Source organism: Anarhichas minor, unplaced genomic scaffold (genome assembly GCF_050575085.1).
Source record: "Anarhichas minor isolate MPS153535 unplaced genomic scaffold, ASM5057508v1 ptg000014l, whole genome shotgun sequence".
Lineage (NCBI taxonomy): Eukaryota > Metazoa > Chordata > Actinopteri > Perciformes > Anarhichadidae > Anarhichas > Anarhichas minor.
In genome coordinates, this window is record NW_027466460.1 from 15,881,676 (window position 1) to 15,902,237 (window position 20,562).

Genomic DNA, 20,562 nt, shown 5'->3' on the forward strand with positions numbered 1-20,562 from the left:
CGTGATACAGAGAACGGAGATTTCCTCGCTCTGGACCTCGGGGGGACAAACTTCCGCGTGCTTCTGGTCAAGATTCGCAGCGGGAAGAAGCGATCAGTGGAGATGCACAACAAAATCTACGCCATTCCCATAGAAGTCATGCAGGGCACAGGAGAGGAGGTAAGGACCTCATGCTGACAAGTCTTTTCTGCATAGACACAGATGATCCTGTACTTTCCCCAGATACATATTCCCATTTCTCTATAAACACTACAAACAACATCTAGACGACGCATCTCGTCTCTCTACAGAAAATAAAGTGATCGCAAAACTAACCGTATCTCCCAGTATACAAACCACTAAAAGCACGTCTCTCTCTCCAGCTCTTTGACCACATTGTGCACTGCATCTCCGACTTCCTGGACTACATGGGAATGAAGAGCGCTCGCCTGCCGCTGGGTTTCACCTTCTCCTTCCCCTGCCATCAGACCAGCTTGGACGCAGTATGTTCTCCGATGATTATCTCAGAAATAGCACACGTTTCTTGTCAAATAGGAAGGACCGAAGAATTACACGAAATAGAGGTGGAGCTAAGCAGAAATATCAATGCAAAGCGTGGCGTGAAGTTCAAGAGCTGACCTTTCAGTCAGAAGGCTGCTCCAGCCTCTTACCTTTGTTGTTATTATTATTATTAGAGTGCTGTACTATCCCAACAGTATTTGTTAGATATTTCCCAGTAAGTGTTACGTGCTCTGCAGGGTATCCTCGTAACCTGGACCAAAGGATTCAAGGCCACAGACTGTGAGGGGGAAAATGTGGTGGAGCTCCTTCGGGAAGCGATCAAGAGGAAAGAGGTACGTAAACAGGAAGTACATCCGATCATCACGAGGTGTCACGCTACTAAAACTACGCCATCGCCACAGTTCTGTCCGTTGCTTTTAACGAGTCATTGGGGTTGGGGTAAAATGTACCATCTACACCGTTTAGTATCAATATCTGAAAACTTAAACGAACTTCCAGCTGCTGCTTTGCTGACGCACCGCTGCAGCTTTTGATTGAATGTGTTGTCGAGGACTTAAAGACTTCATATATACGTTTTTTTGTCCTCTTCGTAGCTCATTGTTGTCTCATGTTGCTACAACATAGAAAAGCTCTGGCTGACTGGCTTTCAACAAACCTCTGTAGCGATGTTTTTAAATGGGATTAAGTGATCTCAGATATAAAAGTCCTTTGGTGTGATGAGTTTTATCTGCACACTGTATGATCCGACCGGATGTTTCCTGTGCTGAAACACTGCAGGACGACAAAGGAAACCTCTAACAGACCACTCGAAATGTAATGCGTAAAGATGGGAATAATACAACGTTCGTTGTTCTCGTACATCTCCTGGATGCATGCTAATCCTGGCATACCGACACCTTTTGACTGATTTATTAAAGCTCAGCATAAAGACACTTAAAACCACAGCTTAACAGCACCTATTATGGCCCAACATACACACTACAGCTGCTCATCAATACAACATGTTTAGGTTCTGATTATTACAACAGCTTTGTGCTTTTTCCATCATCACTCTTGAGTTTCTTATATCGATTTCACCCTTTCAGGTGGAGAACCCAGTAAGTATTAAGTGACTGTTAGTCATTAACGGAGAGGTAAAGCGGTGCGGGACTGAGGCCGTGTGTTGTTATGGTTGTAAGAGCATGTCGTAACACCTGGAAAACCAACTTTCAGATTCTGGGGAGGATTGTGCGTCTGCAGTGTGGGGGGGGGGGGGGGGTCTTTTCTTAAAACTCAGATGTAGCACAGTGATGACAAAGATGATCCGAAGATGTAATTTGTGTGTTTGCAGAGCTGAATTTGTGCAGCTTTCTGAAACAGCTTGTGTATTTCATTGTGTAGCTTGTTTAGGAATGTGAGTGGACTGCATTGTGTTCAGTGTGGAAAGTTACCGGGCCTGATGTTAGTTCAGCCAACAACTGCTGGATATGAAATGCTTCATCGTTTCATCGTTTCATCGTACGTCTATCTGCGGTTTCACTCCTCAGGAGTTTGAGCTGGATGTGGTCGCCATCGTGAACGACACGGTGGGGACGATGATGACCTGTGCGTACGAGGAACCCAACTGTGAGGTGGGACTGATCGCAGGTAAGTTAACACCACGAGGAAGAAAAAGACATTTTAATCCAAAAAATGATTGTGTCAAATTAAAAAAGGGTTAGTTCAGATGTTTAGAAGTGTGTTTGTATGAGGTTCTCCTCCACAGTCAGTGTTCTACGACACTACGAAACTGTTCTCTCTTCAGAGCCACAAGACTGCTTTTACTAAAACAGTAATTTTACACAAACTAACTAACTGATGGAGGCAGCGGTAGACCAGCAACTCCCATGTTCTTCATGGTAAAAATGACTGTTTTTGTCAATGGAGTCCGGTGGCTTTGAAGAGAGCATAGATGGATATAACAGCCGACAGGAAGGTCTGTCTGACAGCAAGGTATAGTGGTAAAACATTCTAAATATAACGTTCACTTAAACTGATGTTGATTCTTTTCGGAGTCTAAAATACGTCCTCAGCAGAACATTACTTTGCTCCCGTGCTGGTTCTCCTGTCTGTCTCTATAAACTCATCTACTGTAGTAGAACCCTGACTGTGGAGAAGAACCTCACACACACACACACTTCATATCATCTGAACTGTCTATTTAAGGTAATTGGTGAATAATTAGACAGTGAACTTGTATACTCACATACATTCTTGTTATATTCTGTTTTCATGTTGATCTGCAGAAGCAAAAGGAAACACTGACCTACAGTTAGAAATGTCTTCGTGTGTTTAAAAACAAAGTCTGAGGCAGCGCTCATGGTTTTTGAGGTTGACGGGCCGTTTGTCCTCTCAGGGACCGGCAGCAACGCCTGCTACATGGAAGAGGCAAAGAACATCGAGCTAGTGGAGGGGAACGAGGGACGCATGTGCGTCAACATGGAGTGGGGAGCGTTCGGAGACAACGGCTGCCTGGACGACATCAGGACGAAGTACGACCAGGCGGTGGACGACAACTCGCTCAACGAAGGCAAACAAAGGTGAAGACGCACCTCCAGTATCAAACTACATCTTTTGTATATTGTTGAGTTAGTGTTTGGTTTCCTAAACGTCGTCTCTTTCCTATGCGTGTCAGATATGAGAAGATGTGCAGCGGCATGTACCTCGGCGAGATCGTCAGGCAGATCTTGATTGATATGACCAAGCGCGGCTTCCTCTTCCGGGGACAAATCTCGGAGACGTTGAAGACCAGGGGCATCTTCGAGACAAAGTTCCTGTCACAGATAGAGAGGTGAGTGAGTCACCCGTGAGGGTTTAAGAGGGCTCTCTCGCAGACATTTTTAGCCCTTCATGAACACTTTGTCTGAGGGAATTACCCACAATTCATAGCTTTGTGACGTTAAACACGGGATTACCGGTTGAAAGAAAACTGCACATGGTATTTGACCTCTCATCTCTTGAGGAAAGAGCCTGGAAGACGTTCAAATCAGGGAGTAAAAAGTATAAAACAAATACCCACAACTGTACATAACATGTTATGTTTTCAAGATAACGTGATAAGTTGCAGCAAAGTGCTGTCTCATTCGTATTTATACTATTTCAAGCTCTCACACGATGTCTATTGAGTCCCTGAGGGTTCAGGGTTTAACGCTTTAGGGGACATTGAGCCTATTGTGTCCATTACTAAATATTGTCATAATTAAAAGGTAAAATATCTCGTTTTTTTGGGGCCATTTGGTGGTAGAATTTGTGGTAAACGTTGAGAGGATAAGCGCATAACAGCACACGCTTAAGCAGCAGAAAAGTAGCATCCAGGGGGATTACACACCCAGGTACGAGAGGAGGAGGGGGCGCAGTGTGACGACTGCAGTTTATACACTGTTTAAGCCCACCGTAGCCTCTGGGAACAGCTGTGAGGTATCCGGTGACTCTCCTGCTGTTGGCTGACCTCTGACACCCTCTCTCCCTCCTCCCTCCTGCTCCGCAGCGATCGTCTGGCGCTGCTACAGGTCAGGGCGATCCTGCAGCAGCTGGGGCTCGACAGCACCTGCGATGACAGTATTATCGTCAAGGAGGTGTGCGGCACGGTGTCCCTCCGCGCGGCTCAGATCTGCGGAGCCGGGATGGCTGCTGTGGTGGACAAGATCCGTGAGAACAGAGGACTGGACCACCTGGACGTCACCGTGGGCGTGGACGGCACGCTCTACAAGCTGCACCCACAGTAAGACACAGGACGAGAACAGAATAGGACACTGCAGTTCATATTGAGTTTCATCAGGATGCAAAGGGTGTCTTTTTAATTTTCTTGTATCGAGCATGGATAGCACCTGCTTCACTTTTTCACACTAACAACATTGTCAGCCCTTACCAAAAGAATTAAAGCTGGAGCTGAAGCAATTAGTAAATTAATTGTGGTGCTTAACTGTTTCAATTACATTCTACTACCTCCGTTTCTACGTCATACTGCTTTTTAACAGTCCTGTACATCGCTACCTGTTAAGTTATTCGCCAAATTTGGTGCTGCATTTTCAGCCCCTTTCACAAAAGCATCTAAAAGGTTGTGACTTTAGTTGCATTGTACATCAAGGGGGCTACTGGGGGACTGTGTTATTAAGCATTAGAATTAGTTGGACTGCTCCTTTAACTCCAGTTCATCCTCAGCGATCCAGACAGCCTTGTACTACTTCATTCATGAGGCCCTCGCTCTGCTCATCCTCGCTGTGAAGCTCAACTGAGAGCTATGTTTGCTGCTTCTTGTACTAGAAAGCATCGTCTCCTGTCTTCGACTACAGCTGCCTCCTAACCACAGTTTCCCGTCGCTCTCCTCCCTTCAGCTTCTCGCGGATCTTCCAGCAGACGGTGAAGGAGCTCGCCCCAAAATGTGACGTCAACTTCCTGCTATCCGAGGACGGCAGCGGCAAGGGGGCCGCCCTCATCACTGCCGTGGGCTGCCGCCAGAGAGAGCTGGACGCGCAGCAGCAGCACTGAGAACCGCCTGCTGCTCCACAAGACCTTCACCCACCGCACAGCCCAACTCCATCTCCCATTGGCAGCCGTGACTCCACCTCTACCCCACCCCCCCACACACACACACACACACACAGCCAGAGAGTCATGCTGCATGAATAGGGAATTAAATATCAAAATATTTATTTATACCACATCAGAGGGTTTATTATTTACATGTTTGTACATTTTCCTCAACAGCTCGTCAGTAAACTGATCAATCTAAACTCATTAGGTGTGCAATATTTGTGTATTGCTAATTTTATTTTTATATGGAGGCAAATATATAATTGTATTTCTATAGCTGAGGCCACTTTGAATCCCAGAGGTCATAAGGATTTTGCACCATAGACAGGAAAATGTCGGCACTTTTTATACGAGAGTTACAAGAGCGGCATTTCAACGTAACTTCCAGATGAAAGTCGTCGTTCTCACTGAACGATGAAACTCGTCTTTAGGGGCTCCACTGGTTTCAGAACACCAGTTCCAAAAAGGGCTCGCTGCAAAGGGTTGAGTCACGGCTGCTCAAATCATCCTCATTTCTGTGCAACATGCTCACGCAATGTGCTTTGGCTACTAACCACCTTTTTGTGTACCTATCCATGTAACTCGCGTGTTAAAAGTATCGCAGCAGCACTGTACCATTTATTGCTCCAGAGGTGGGAGGCTAGAGGAGGCGTTAGGCGTAAACCCGTTGCTATTTGTGAACTACTATACTTTTGGTGTTGTGATGAATCCCACTTCTACTCATTGTTTGTGCAAAGAATAAATGTTTATTGGGCCCGAAGAAAAGAGCGGATACTACACGAGCGCTTTTGTGTGTATTTGTGGCTGAGCGTCAGTGTGTCCGGCTGTAACGACCTGTAGCTTTCAATGTCCCCAGCTCTGTGCAGACTGCATGCCTTACATTAAGACGGAGGAGATTGCCGGCTCATTTTCCTTTATTGTTTTCTTTTATTTTCTACATTAATATAGATTTGTGGTCCACACGGTGAAAAGTGAATTCATTAAATTATATTTTGTTGTGGAGTAAATCCTGGTGTGTCTTTCTTAAGTGTGTAATACTGGAGGGGAACTCGATTAAAGAGGAGATAAATTAGCTTTAAATTAAGCTTAATTGAGGTGTTGATGTCTGTAGCTCAGCTTTAATATCAATACGGGCTACAGATCTGAGATCTGTATTTGTTTTAAGGTGGAGGGGTGGTTAAGAGAAATATTTACATGCAACCAAACAACAACTAATTGTTTCTAATTCCACCACACGTCTTCTGAAGACACTCCGCCCTGCTTCTTGTTAACTATGTCATGGAGGGACTTGTCCCCATCAATGCTATCGTTTCTATTAAAAGGTGTTGATAACATAACTGGGTGCAAATGAAAATATAGCTGATTTGATTTGATCTAGAAATAAGCTTGACGGCAACCTAATGACAAAATATAATCTTTCAACACAAAAATAAAAATCCACTAAATGCCTGCAAAAGCAGAATTCATCCTTTGTGACTCTGTCAGATGAAGGTGGACAAAGGTCCAAGAAATGTTCCTTCATTATACATAAAAAAGATAAAACAAATACTAATTTAGACTTTAGATGTCAGAAAATGATAAAAGAGCTCAGTGTTTTTATGTCTATCAGATATTGCACATCTACTCAGACACGTTCTTGTGCCTTGATCTGCACCGACTTGATTCTTACTCAACATTTACATTACATCCCAAACATTCCTCGTCTCTGCAGTACTGCATTGTACTCACTTCGAGTCCTTGAAAAGTACGAGCTGATCTTGGAAGCTCGCTGTGCCGAGTTCACCAGACCTGCTGCCGCTGTCACCGAAGTTTATCCACCCGGAACAAGGCTACAGCACAGAGAAGATGAATCAATGCACACACTGCCTTTACACACAGTCACACAAGCCAACATTAAAATCTGTAAAAAATAATGTTTTCATTATTGTTTTGATAGGAATCTTTGTCTTTTCTTACATTGTTGCTTTTGTACTTTTCCAATGCATTTAAAATATTGTATCAATTCTCTCTTCCTTGTATGCTCATGCAACTCCCCCACGAGTAACACACACACACACACACACACACGCACACACACACACATTTGAATCAAATGTATAAATTAGAGTTGAAACAATAGCCAGTGTTTGCATGCATCGACCTTTTGTTACAGTATGTTTCCTGCAGCGTGTGCGTGGGTGTGTACAGGTGCGTTTGCATGCATTTTGCGTGCATTCACATCTGATGTCTGCGTGTTAATGTGTGCAGGCATTCGTCACACTTTTCTTCTTTAATTTTTTTTTTTCAAAGGGTGTGAGTCTCTTGTGTATTAATGTGAGAGAGGCACAGCATGTACATGTAATATTAGCGGGACGGTTTAGCTTTTGTGTGCCTCTCTCTGTACAGTATGCATGTGTGAGTCTGCGAGTGTGTGTGTGTGTGTGTGTGTGCATGTTTGTTTCCAGCTCCCACCAGGTTGGGCTGCGTTGTACTGAGGGCTTCTTCCTGCTGCATCCATCTGCCTGAAACTAAAAAAAAAAGAAGCGCCGAGCTGTCACTGCACACAGCAGGTATGTAGTCACGATTAAACCAACACACGATGACACGATCGACTACCTGAGCGTCTCGTTAACGCGCTCTGTACAGGAAAGAAAGAAAAAAGGTGGTGGCTGCCTGTTAGCTGGCATGCTAACTTAACTAGTTGTTTTCTTATGCAATTTTTAGCTAGTAATCGAGCTAGGTTAGCATCGCGTTGGAGCGTGGTGTGTGTGTGTGTGTGTGGGGGGGGGCTTTTATGTTGTGCCAGGCACGTTGCCACTTTCCATTCGACATCTTTTATTTTAGGTCACTGTTGACGCCCAGTTTTCGGGTAGAAACGTGGACATTTCGTACAGATTTCGAGCTGAGCGGCTAATGTCAACAAGCTAACGCTAAGCTAACGTTAGCTCCGTCACCGTTAACCTCTTGTTGCTGTGCAGCTAACGTTCGGCCGGTCGGTAACCTAGTTACATGAGCTTAACGGCTTCTATTTCCTCACTCCTCGTGCGTCTTGTTTTTTTTAAGTGACGTTATCGGTTAAAATTATCTTTTTTGGGGTGTCGCGTTAACCGGACACCAGCTGAGCAGAATAAGCCAAAATAAACTGACCCGAGAGGAGCTGTTTGGGACTCGTGCATGTCATATGTGTCCAGCTAAAGCAGGTGTTCCAGATGATGGACGCACGCACGCGACTTAATTGATGGTTCATTAGCAGCTTCTCGGTTGTCACCTTCAGCCACAGCTGTGTGTGACTGAAAAGACACAAAACCAGTGAGCAAAATGTGGTGATTATTAGCATTGAGTGTTTGTTGGATTAATGGATCAATTCAGCAGTGAAAAAAACGTTCAACACTATTTCCCTGTTGGTCTTACCAGCAGTCCAAAACACAAATATGTTCAATTTGTAGTCGAGCAAAGCAAATAAGAAGCACATCCCTGCCTGGAATCAGGGAATCGATGCTTCATAAATGACTAATTAATCAACTTTCAAAAATTGCTGGTGATTATGTTGATTGCTGTAGTATTTAATACAACTGTCTAGTGTTAACTCCCTCTCATTGTGACTTATTTCAGCAGGATTGTAACGGGGACAGTGAAGCTGGTGGAAACGTCCATCCCTCTCAGGGCAACCAAGGCAGCTCCTCACACACTTGAAGCCTCCATTGGACTCATGACTGTTTGAAGGAGACGCGGACCCACCGTGGCCCATGCACTGTACCCGTTTCCCTCCCTGTCCTCCTTATCCCTCAAGCTGACGCAAAACCCCAGACACCTACTCCCCCACCCCCACCCCCACCCCCACTCCCACCCGGTACCCAGCGACTCGCCGCCTCCCGCCATGGTGTCCGGCACCGAGACCGTGCACTACATCCACCTCCACAACTCCAGCCAGTCGGTGCTGGAAGCCCTGCGCACGCAGCGGCGCGAGGGCCTCTTCTGCGACGTGACCGTGCGGATACACGATGCGTCGCTACGCGCCCACGCCTGCGTCCTGGCAGCCGGCAGCCCCTTCTTCCAGGACAAGCTGCTGCTGGGTCACTCTGAAATCTCCGTGCCGCCGCTGGTGCCTGCCGAAACCGTGAAGCAGCTGGTGGATTTCATGTACAGCGGCTCGCTGGTGGTTCTGCAGTCGCAGGCCCTCTGCATCCTCACCGCTGCCAGCATCCTGCAGATCAAGACGGTCATCGACGAGTGCACCCAGATCATCTCTCAGAGGAAGGCGGCGGCAACGGCGGCGGCTGCGGCAGCAGCCGCAGCAGCAGCGGCGGCAGCGGCAGCGGCAGGAGGAGGGATGCTCGGAGGAGTTCTCCCAAAACAAGAAGAGCGCGGCGGGGGGAAAGGAAGAGAGAGCGGCAGCGGTGGGAGCTGTTCTGTTGGTGGGGGTGGAGGTTACGCAAACTTCCCCAACTTCATGGCTGAATGCGGGTCTAGCAACATGGGAGGGGGGTTGGGGGGTGCCAGCGTCAGTGAGAGCGGCCCGGGCCCGATGGAGCAGGCCAACACCGTGAGTCTGATGGCGCTGGGCGACATGGTCCCCGGCTCCATGTGCGGCGGCGACGGACTGGGCTCTGGGGCCGGCGCAATCCTCATGAAGCAGAGCTCCAGCTGCACTCAGGACGTCAGGTACAAGCTCCGAGACCTGCTGGCGCAGACGGCCAACGGAGCCGGCACCAGCAGCACGGGGAACCTCTCGGCGGGCTGCAGCTCCGGCGTGGGCAGCGTGGACAGCATCGGCAGGGACAGCCTCCGCGGCGGCAACGCCACCGACCTCGCCGACGACCTGGTGGGGATGGACCGGTACAGCGAGGAGGAGGACCTGGACGGGAGGGAGCGGGGGAGAGACAGGGGGGCGAGCCACAGCCGCAAGCAGAGGCAGCCGCTAAGACTCCAGGTAGGGGGGGGGATGATAAGGGGAAGGGTTGCCATGGTAACAGCTTTCAGGCATGCGGAGCTGCAACGGTTTGCTTTCCTTTTTCTTTTTGCTGCTTTTCCCCTCTTCTCGCACTGCATTGGCGTATATATCGCTGAGATGTTTCTGAGAAGCTCTCGTCTGAACTTCGGCCATAATCTCCTCGTTGGTGCTCGATGGACTTCTGCATATTGACTGTAGGTCGCTAAACTCATCGGCGCCTGTAGCCGGGTCGGTTTGATCTCTTTTTAGCTGCCGCCGCTTTGTTTCTATGAACGTCGTTTCTTTACTACTTTAAATTTGAAAACAAACCAAAAAATGTTCTCTGTAGGTGCTGGGAGGAGAAGGAGTGGTGGTGAAAGATGAAGGGGTTCAGGACCCAGATGGGTCCGTCTACACCTTGGAGGACCAGAGACGGGTCGGACAGGAGGGCTCCCAGGAATCCATGGCCGGCTTCGGGCAGGTGGGTTTAACTCGTAGAAGACTTCTTTAAACTGGTAAAAGAAGGAACGTTTGCAGAACATTCAGAGCATAAATCAACATGGCTGAGCCTCGATTTTAAGGTAACGAGTGACTGAAAAATGCTTCAGAAGGAAACTTTCAAAATTACTTCATTGTGTAAAATGTATTCTCAGCATTTCTGTCACAAGTCTTGAAATAAGTAGAGGGAGTGAGGGGGGGGGGGGGGGGAGAAACACGGAGGAGTGGATTTATGCCGCAGCCTGCTGTACCCTGCAGACTACACAAGCAACATCTGCCACACCGTCAGAAGGATTCAGCTCTTTGCCTGTCAGTTCTCTCACAAAGTGCTGCAGTACGAGATCGAGAGCGGAAACGGAACAACCCGCTCAATTTGGGAGGTTAAGACGTGTTCGTCGTGCCACTCAACCCGGCGCTGCTCGATATAATCGAATCTTCTGCATTTTCTCAATTCTGCTCTTTTGTTCACGTGACTTTCGTATCTCAGCACAGACTATGGGAAATAAATTAGCATCGCATGTTAAACAGCTCATCATTTATCTGTAATTTCTATTTAATATTACTGTGAAAACATCTCCTTCAAACATCTGGATTTATTCAAGTTTCTCACCAACACTACATTTTACAGATTACATGTGAACTCATCATGATAACGTTATAACTTACCTTCGTCCGGTACTCGTCTTCACTGAACAGAGCCTGAACGCATCACAATGTAACTAAACAGAACCGTAGCGGTGCTGCTAACGTTACTAGCTCTCCTCCTGAGTTCAGCACAGATTGGTTGTTTAGAATTTAACATTATCAGAGATCGGCGAACAGAAAGCGCAAATGTCGACGTCCTCATCGCATATTTTACTGAATATCGGCCTGAACGATCGTCTGTAAACCGTTATTTCACACTGTGATGGTTAAACTGTGTAAATAATCTACGGTTCACATGCTTGCCGAACGCGATGGGGGACGCGTGGATCTCGATGTTTAGATGTTAATGACGTGCGGAAAGGTGACATAACTCCGCCTCCTGCTGCCATCTGTCCGTCAAAATCGACAAATGCTGAACTCGTACTTCTTTTCCGATTGCCTTCTTTCAGGAGGAGCATCCGGGTTTGTTCGCAGGTCTCATGTTGCAAATCGCAGCTTGCGTTTTGTAAATCAGGTGAAACAGTCGGGTCACATGGTAATACCAGGTGGAAATGTTGCATATGCTGCTTTATTACAACATTGGATTCTTAGCTTTATATTAGCACGATGAAGTGAGTTTATGGGTTTTTAATGCTGTCAATTAAACCAAAACAGACATTTTTCTTTCTTTATTTTTCTGCTTTCCTCATAACTTTCCAGAAAATACATCATGCATCTCACTATTGTGACATCACACGGACCGTACGTGAGATCTTTAATCCATACTGCCTTCTGCTGCGTGCCTGGTTAAACTCCACCAGCCTAACAAAACAGGACTTCGCGTCGGGACTTCCTGCTCCTTTACATTAGACGAGCTCCACCCTGCCGGTGTTCTCATGTGATCTCAAACTGCTCTTTTGACAGAAATGTAGCTCGGCAGGTCGGACCGCTCTGTGAGAGTTTTATCTTTCCAATGTATGCACTCCTGCATGCATAGGATGTGGTCTGTACGTATTTGCACCTGAGAGGAGACACAGTGCAGAACTAAAGATGTGTTATGGATTTGTTTCTTTCTGCACAGAGACGGGCAGGATCTCCACCTATGGAGCAGGTAAGCGTTCAAGATGAACTGAACCTGAGCACTAACAGACTTTAAATGCACAGGGTCGTACGTGTCTCCTCTCAGCCAGCGTTGAACTGAAGCCACGTGAGGAGCACAGAAAACGGGTGTCGTCAAGAGTTCTTTCCGAGCTGAGAAATGTCTGCCTGGACCTTTTTAATCACGTCGGCGTGTGTGTGTCTGTGTGTGTGCGTGTGTGTGTGTGTGTGTGTGTGCGTTTTGATGTTTCAGGACTTCTACGATGAGCAGGGTGTGTTTTCGGAGAGTTTCTGGCCCCAGAGCGAGCCTCCTCAGGCCATGGCTTTCAACCCCAGAGGAAGGGTCAACAAGCCTCTGACTCCGCCTCCGACCACGCAGTCCATCAACAACCAGGTCGGTGTGCTCAGCGGCTCGTATCAAACGCCGGGATTACGTTTAAGCCGCGCTGCAATTACGAAATGTCAAAACGTCTTGTCAAAGTCGGCACCAGAGTGACGGCTACAGAGCTACTATTCTTGACACCGACACACTTTTGAATTGCTCTGTGTGCTCACTTTAAGGGTAGTTTATTTCTTAAAAACTCTCCTATTTATTTATTTGTTTATTTATTTTATTTTATTATTATTATTTATTTCTCAAGGATACGTGTGTTTATGCCGAGACAACATTCAAAGAAAGTCTCTTAATTTGACTAAATGTGACTTGTTGTTTTTTTGGACTTCAAGAATAAAAAATAAGTTTAATTAAAGCTAAACAATGTCAGATCATTCTCCGGCATCTTGTTTTATCGTGCCAACAGAATACGGAGTGATTGAATGTGCAGAATGAATAGAACGTTCAGTTCATAAGTTACATTATTTAGGACATATATATATATATTAGAAATCTAAGAAGAATGTCTCATAAAAAAGATACGGTGTTACTTTTAAAATAATGTAAATGTTCTTTAATCTAGGTAAAGAACTTGTGTAAAAGCTTTCACAGAACAAATGCAGTACAAGCTGAACAAACAGCAGTTCTCAAAGATATTCTATGACGCAATAAAACTAAGACAACTTTACGACCGTTACAAAAAACGGTTAAAATGAATCGGAGAAATCACAGGTTGAAATATCACAAGGTCGTTAGGCTGCAGATCGGTTAACCATGAAGGAATGACGGGTTTTACCCTCAGGAGACATTCACTGCATCTCAAAGAAACGAGGGCGTGTTGAGATGCTTTCTGGAAGACAGATGTCTCACAGTCTTTGTGATGAGATGACACAAAAGAACACGCTACTGAGGCTGTGAGTCCGTATCGTGATTCAGCGGTTACGCTTCAATATATTGCGATACTGTAAGTACGCCGATATATTGCAACTTTTTTATAACTTTTACTAAAATCTTATTTAAGGAAAACTGTCATAAAGAGCACACCGTGCACCAAGACCCATATGCAGAAATTAGTAAAAAATAGTTAAAATAATGATGCAATCAGAACCGGTACAGGTAACGTGGAGCTTTATAGCGCTGCTCGTACACTGAGAATTAAATCAAAAGTGTTTTTGACAATCGATACAATGTCACCTCGCGTAATATCGCGATACTCGGGTGTATCGATATTTTCTTACACCCTTATCGCCGACACAGTTTTATCGACTTTGTCACTAATATTATTTGCCACGGTATGTTTGAATGTAGTGTATTGTTTATTCACTGTGCTGTCATTTATTCACTCTTCTGTAATAGCTTTTAAACGTATCTTGTTTTTCTCTTTTTGAAAGTGTTTTTAAAACACAAAGACACATATGTCGATGTAAAAGTACAACATAGCCGGCGGCTTGGATGGTAACATGCTCAGGTAGACATGGATCCACTACGGCTTAACATCGCCGATGGTTGTTTGCTGCTCTATTGATGCTCTGGATATCGTGTAGATTACTGTAGAGGGCCACACAGTAGAGGACCTAAGCTTCAACTGGTCCTTTCCTTCAGAATATAGTTCTATCATCATTACTGTGGATATAGAATATAAATACAACGCAGTGTACTAAACAAAGAGCAAAACGGGACAAAAGATGTCATATCTGTATAGAAAAATACTCAAACGTATATCTAAAGATCCGTAGTTCATTGTCACTTATATTCTAGTAAAGAGAGATATTTCATTGTTTTTCGTCCTCAGCTTCTCTTCCAGTACCCAGTGAGCCAATCGCAGCCAGCTCCTTTCTATGTGGGCGGGCCCATGGGTGGGATTGACAGCATGGCGGGGACCGAGCCCCCTCAGCAGGCTCCGCCTCCGGCGCCGATGACCCCGGCCCCGCCTCCCTCCGCCTCCACCACAGGCCCCTCCCCTTCCTCCCAGGGATCCGAGACCTCGTTCGACTGCACGCACTGTGGCAAATCTTTACGTTCCAGGAAGAACTACAGCAAGCACATGTTCATCCACTCCGGTGAGAGCTCTCCTCCTGTTGGTTTGAACACCGATTGGTTGTTCACAATGTGACATGATCAGAGACTAGAAACACATGAATGCAGATAACGATCGTCAGTAAAACTTATCAGGACATCTCTAATAATACCAATGACTGATTCAGATAGAGTGACTGCTTTGTCTTCGTTCACGCTGTGTGTCTGTCTGTTCACACTTGTCCCTCCAGGTCAGAAACCTCATCAGTGCTCCATCTGCTGGCGCTCCTTCTCCCTGCGCGACTACCTCCTCAAACACATGGTGGTGCACACTGGCGTCAGGGCCTTCCAGTGCTCCATGTGCGGCAAGCGCTTCACCCAGAAGAGCTCGCTCAACGTGCATATGCGCACCCACCGTGCCGAGCGCACCTTCCAGTGCAACGTGTGCCAACGGGCCTTCACCCACCGCACCTTGCTGGAGCGCCACGCCCTGCAGCACGCCCACCACGTCCCGCAGGGCCAAGGCCAGGGGCGTGGAGCCGACATGACCTCACCTAACAAGCACAGTCCTCCGGCTCTGGGAGGGCCCTCAGGTATGGCTGGCGCGGCCGGCATGGTCGGCAGCATGGCCAACATGCCCAGCCACGGAGCTTCCTCCACCTAGAGAGGGGGGGAGGGGGGGGTACAGGGGGAGGTTAGTGGGCCCATTCCTTAAACCAACACTAATTTGGTCCTAACAGCCTTGTTGATCTTCTGTTCTGGTGGGTCCCCATTGTTTTGGCTTAACGACACCTTCAATCAGGGTTCCTACAGTTTGACAATTATGTAAATTTGAAAGGAGTTTTGAAATTGCACAAAAATCGTAGAAACATTTGTAAATAAAAAAGTTGTTCCCTCTGAAGAAACCCATCTTAAGTAGGCGTGGTCACTTCCTGCGTTGTGACGTTTGTTGCCCTAACGAACAATCGCACACGTTCTTGAACAGCCATCCAAAATCCAGCCCAAAAGATGTTTTTGTTTATTGTTCTTTGGGTGACTTTTGTAATGGAGAATGTGTAGGAACCCTGTTTCACAGACACCAGAGAGTCACCAAAGAGGTCAGGAACACTGAGCCGGTTTGGGAGTGGGCAAGGGGGGGGGGGGGGTCGTAGGGTCTCTAGGTGGAGGTGGGGGGGGGATTATGGGAAATATGGAGATGCAAGTTAGGGAAAATAAGGGGAAGGGTGAGGAGGGGGGGGGGGGGGGTGCAGGGTCTTCTTCACTCTCAATTCATTTAATTCAAGTAAACATTTGGAGTTCGTTCAGTCCTGCTGAGCGTCTCATCTGAAGGTGCATGACATCAAATGTGTGGAAGTAGAGTTTGTTTACAACCCCGTGCTAATGTTAACGCTAACGTTAGCTTGTCTCGCGCAAAGTTTACGACTTTTCATGTCCTCAAATTGCGGTTCTTTTTCCACACTACACAACTTCCTGTTTTGCAAGCCGGAGTCTTGAAGTCGTGGTTTTTCACACTACATGACTGACCGGGTCACACACTACCAACATCCTTTTATCTAGAAGCAAACGTCGAGCTCTTGCTGTTGGATGAGGAGGAGGGAAAGAAATGATATAGTTCATCGTAGTTTAAAAAAAACGCCTGCATTTGCCTTCGTCCGTTCCTACCACATCAAAACAGGAAGGAAGTATTAAAGTAGTAAAACCAGCCTTGTGCTTGATCTTGATTGGCTGCCTGGGCCAAATGTGACACTGACAAGCGGTACGACCAGGCGGCAACCATCGGTTCTGAAAAGTGACGTCAAAGCAGAAGTGTCTTAAAGCTGCATTCTCTCTAGTGTCCACCAGGGGGCGACTCCTCTGGTTGTATAGAAGTCTATGAGAAAATGACTCTACTTCTCTCTTGATTTATTACCTCAGTAAACATTGTAAACATGAGTTTATGGTCTCAATCTCTAGTTTCAAGTCTTCTTCAACACAGCATGATGTTCATTTAGTACATTATGGTCCATTTAGAGTCAAACAGACCATAAAGCAGGGTATGCTTTAGGGCGGGGCTTACTGTGATTGACAGGTCGCTACCTCTACCAGAGCCGATACGGCGTCTCTACGTCACTCCTCCACAGTCCAAATATGGTCACTTCCTGTTCACTGGTTGCAAAAAGTCAAGATGGCGACGACCAAAACGCCGAACTTGAGGCATCAAAACGTCAGTGGGTGACGTCACGACGACTACGTAAAGAATAGAATAAATAGCACTAATAGAGCACTTAAACATGGACCTTTTTTAAAACAATTTTTAGCAGTTTTTATTTGAAGGTGTCTCTGACTGAACACAACTTAAAACTCACGACGAAAGATTTGCATTTACGAGAGTTGAAAATGTTTTAACTTAAGCAACAAATCCCCAAAGCAGAAAATAAGAGAAAGAAATAATGATTTGAGTTTGTCTCACTGTCACATTCGTCGTCCATTTGTAGCTAAAAACAAATTATTATAGTAAATAATGCTTCCCCAGTCAGTTCAAACGCACCTTAAGAGCCTCGTTGCTGGAAAAGTTTCTTTCCCGCGTTTGTTTTTTTTAATATTAAAGAGAATTCCTGAATTAACTGAATTGAATGTGAATGGAGCCCCGGCGCTTTTCATGAGCAAACCAGGGTGACAAAGAAGGTTGTTGATGAACGATTGGATGAAGAAGGAGAGTAGTCTGAGCAGAGTGAGACTACAGCAGGGAGGGAGGAGGAGGAGGAGGAGGGAGGAGGAGGAGGAGGCGGCGGCGAGATGCATAGCAGTGTGATTGAAACTCACCATCATCCATCAGACAGCTTTGTAACATTTTCCACAGGCGGCACTGCTCGGCCCCAGGATCATATACCTCGAACCAGGACGAGCCCCCGGCGGCTCGGAGGGACACTATTTTCTCTTTTGAAATGTTTGTGAAACGTTTCAGCATGTTTTACACACACACACACGGACACACACACACACACACACACACACACACCTACAATTACCTCGGTGGTCCAAAGACAGGCATTATGCTTCACATCTTTTAAGCTACAAACGAAGAAACAGTGACAACTAAAAGCTACGATAGATCCGTTTACTTTTTTTTTTTCAAAAACTTTAACGAAAGTACTTCTATGTAAAAACAAAAAAAAGAAAAAAAATTCCTGTACATCGCTATGACGCTCAGTTTTGTTATTTGTTGCTCATGTGATTCTTTGATGCAGAACATTTTTAAAAAACCTAAAAAAGAAACCTTGTAAAGTGAAAGAGCCATTCAGAGGACGTCGAATAACTGACAAGTCAATGATTTCTATCAGGATCTTTACTGTGTGTTTGGTTGTTTGTCTCTCGGGGCTCTGGTTAATAACAAACGGGAAGTGTTTGTTGCTTAAAAACAACCCAATAACAGCTTTTCTTGCAGCACTATATAAAGAAAAAAAACGTTTTAGTAAAACTAAATTAATCATGAAAATGTACAATCACCCCCCGACAAGTCTTGACAAAGTCAAACTGGTGATAATGTTAATTATCACTTTAATATTTATTACAATTTGATCTCTATGCACAATTCAGTTTGCACATCATGTTCCTTAGATCTAGACGACGACGTCGTCCTCTAAAGTATTTGGCCTGAGATTGTTTCCCCTTTTCTTTCTTCCACCTAAAAGGTGATCTTAAGGACCTCGTGTGTGCCGGCTTTCTGCTCATTTCCCTTAATGTTTGTAAGTCGAAGCATTAAATGATACTCGGTAGTTTACTTAAGCTTCGTGAGCCCCTTCTAATTGACATGATTTGACCAAAACATCACTTTAATCGAGACGTATTTTCATTTAAAAGAGTGAATCCAGCAAAAAAAAAAAAAGAAATCCTTTTCGTCTGGATTTCACTATAAAAAAAAAAGACATAAATATTGACATTAAATGTCCCGTTTTTTAAATGTGGAAGAAAGCTGCTTATTTGCTCTGAGCGGGCCTGGCAGCAGCAGCAGCAGCAGCAGCAGCAGCAGCGCTTTGTGGAGGAAAACAGATTAAAACAAAAGAGTTCAGGAGAAGCTGGACTGAAGTTCCTCCGACTCACTGTTGGTTATAAGCTACATGTAAAAAAAATTCAACGCCAAAACCTTTTTGGTGCTTTTTGTTTTTTCTGAAATATTTACCTCAGTTGCCGACGGCGAGCTGCGGTCTGGGTTTGGTGAGTGAGCGGCGTTGATCTATCCTCGGCGGTGGTTTTGGCGCATATTGTCTGAGGCGGACCCTTGTACAGTACTGTAATATGTGTGCTTTAAAGCCATGTCAGCGCATTGTAACGTACTGTGTTATGCCTTTTTTTGTTTTTTGTGTTAACGGGAGGGAGGTTGATACTTGTTTTTCTACATTAATATTTCTTTTAACAGAGGTTAAATATGTCAGAAGAAGAAGAAACTGTCATTTTATAATAAAAAAAAAAAAATCACCTGTCATCGTAAAACCACATCTTTTATGTATAAAAAGACTAAAGGCATGATTTAAACTTTTTCTGAGAACTTGGATGTCGTACTCGATGAATTAATTGAATTTTAAAAATGAATGATTTCAAAGATTTCTTTCTCCAAATAAAAAGTCTTCTATGGCTCCAAGCCAGCTCCTCGTCACAGACTGGACTTTTTATTTTATGTTTTTCCATCAACGTTGAAGTGTGTGTGTGTGTGTGTGTCTGTGTGTGTGTGTGTGTTTACTTGTACATCTATCTTTGTGAGAACAATTTAGACTGTGAGAGTGAGGACGCGCTCCTCCCTTTGGGACAGACTTCAGAGGTTTTAGTTTGAGGGTTCAGACGTGGTTTTAAGGTTCAGCTCAGAATTAGGTTTAAGGCTTAGACATTATGTCAATGAGTGTCCTCACAAGTATAGAAGACAGGGCCTGTGTGTGCGAGTCATACCTCAGTAGTCCTGTCACTCCTTATCAAATACAGACTTATTGAACTTCAAATGTTCAACTGTCACAAACTGTTTCCACCTTAAGTTTGACCAAATTCTCCTTTATTTATTAGTTGATCACATTTTGCCTGATTTAAGTCAAAATGTTACTTATTTTAAACGACCGGTTGTGTTTGTGTGAAGCATCGGTGGAAGAAGAATTTAGATTTATTTACGTTTAAAGTAGCCGCACCACATTGTAAAGATACTTCAAGACAAGTATTAATAAGTTCTGATGTATTATCATAAAGAAATGTGCTGAACGTCACGCAGCATAGAAGTAGAATAGGAAGCGGAACGGACAAAAGTACAAAAGAAAATGCAGTTCGCCGTTCGTGGTTATGGAGAAACCGCGTCAGTGGGGCCATAAAGTGTCGGCGTAAAAGTGAGCGGACTTCGGAGACGGGTGGCTGGTTAGCTCGCTAACGTTAGCTCGTCTTTCTCCAGCGAGGCGGGCAGACCGCTGTGACCGGCGTAGCATTAAAAACATGGCGGAATGAGCTAGCTAGCTAGCCAGCCAGCTGTCGTAAATATGCGATGTGAAACTGGTGGTCGGACAAAACCAGCAAATCAATTCAGTCAACAGAAATTGTCGTGGACATATTTTATACCATTTTCTGACAGTTGTTTTGCAGCTTTTGTCAATAAGTTGTTTTGGCCTTCGCAACAAAACAACTTGAAACTATATTTTTACGAGACGGTCGCTCTTTGTGACGTTTGCGCGGCTGTTTTTGGGGCGTTTAAAAGCTTCTTTCAAATGTGAGAAATATCTTTCCTTTTCTGAAATTGTTGCTCGCGTGCTTTCTGTGTTCCTGCAGCGATACTGTAGTTTCTTTTGTCTGTGTTCATCACTCAACACACAAGTCCTCTGAGGTGATCTCTTATCTCTTCCATCACTCAACACCAACAACAGGTTTCTCATGAAGCCGGCGTGAAAGCCGTCTGTCCTTGAAGCAGCTCGGGCCTTTGAAGGTCTGGCTGGTCGAGGCTGAACTCTGGCCAGAAGGCATCTGTTACTCGACAACATCTGTTCCT

General features: G+C 45.3%; 2 protein-coding genes and 2 long non-coding RNA genes across 5 annotated transcripts in view; 2 read left to right on the forward strand and 2 right to left on the reverse strand.

The window, feature by feature from the left end:
* The window catches only part of LOC142949939 (uncharacterized), a 21,164-nt gene extending 17,223 nt beyond the window's left edge, over nucleotides 1-3,941 (reverse strand). Inside the window, exons 1-2 of the long non-coding RNA XR_012954112.1 lie at nucleotides 3,912-3,941; nucleotides 1,932-3,293 (exon numbers count right to left, since the gene is read on the reverse strand). This is a non-coding gene — a long non-coding RNA (uncharacterized LOC142949939). The remainder of the gene's footprint in view (nucleotides 1-1,931; nucleotides 3,294-3,911) is intronic.
* The window catches only part of LOC142949893 (hexokinase-1-like), an 18,078-nt gene extending 12,019 nt beyond the window's left edge, over nucleotides 1-6,059 (forward strand). The window contains exons 11-18 of the mRNA XM_076091759.1: nucleotides 11-159; nucleotides 363-482; nucleotides 738-833; nucleotides 2,028-2,127; nucleotides 2,876-3,059; nucleotides 3,155-3,310; nucleotides 4,007-4,240; nucleotides 4,854-6,059. Coding sequence (XP_075947874.1) covers nucleotides 11-159; nucleotides 363-482; nucleotides 738-833; nucleotides 2,028-2,127; nucleotides 2,876-3,059; nucleotides 3,155-3,310; nucleotides 4,007-4,240; nucleotides 4,854-5,007 — 1,193 coding nt within the window. The 3' untranslated portion in view covers nucleotides 5,008-6,059. The remainder of the gene's footprint in view (nucleotides 1-10; nucleotides 160-362; nucleotides 483-737; nucleotides 834-2,027; nucleotides 2,128-2,875; nucleotides 3,060-3,154; nucleotides 3,311-4,006; nucleotides 4,241-4,853) is intronic.
* Nucleotides 3,981-7,816, reverse strand: LOC142949940 (uncharacterized). Its single transcript, XR_012954114.1, has 3 exons — nucleotides 7,504-7,816; nucleotides 6,781-6,881; nucleotides 3,981-4,229 (listed from the first exon to the last, which is right to left on the reverse strand). It is a non-coding gene; the product is annotated as an uncharacterized LOC142949940 (long non-coding RNA).
* On the forward strand, nucleotides 7,317-15,719 carry zbtb45 (zinc finger and BTB domain containing 45). Of its 2 annotated transcripts, none has more exons than XM_076091764.1 (6): nucleotides 7,317-7,601; nucleotides 8,644-9,961; nucleotides 10,311-10,442; nucleotides 12,435-12,575; nucleotides 14,347-14,614; nucleotides 14,822-15,719. In XM_076091764.1, the coding sequence occupies exons 2-6, from the start codon at nucleotides 8,909-8,911 to the stop codon at nucleotides 15,232-15,234; spliced, it is 2,007 nt and encodes a 668-aa protein (XP_075947879.1). In that variant the 5' UTR covers nucleotides 7,317-7,601; nucleotides 8,644-8,908; the 3' UTR covers nucleotides 15,235-15,719. The 2 variants fall into 2 exon arrangements, with proteins under 2 accessions (XP_075947879.1, XP_075947880.1); XM_076091765.1 differs by having other exon boundaries at nucleotides 8,647-9,961.
* Nucleotides 15,720-20,562: the final 4,843 nt, after the last annotated feature.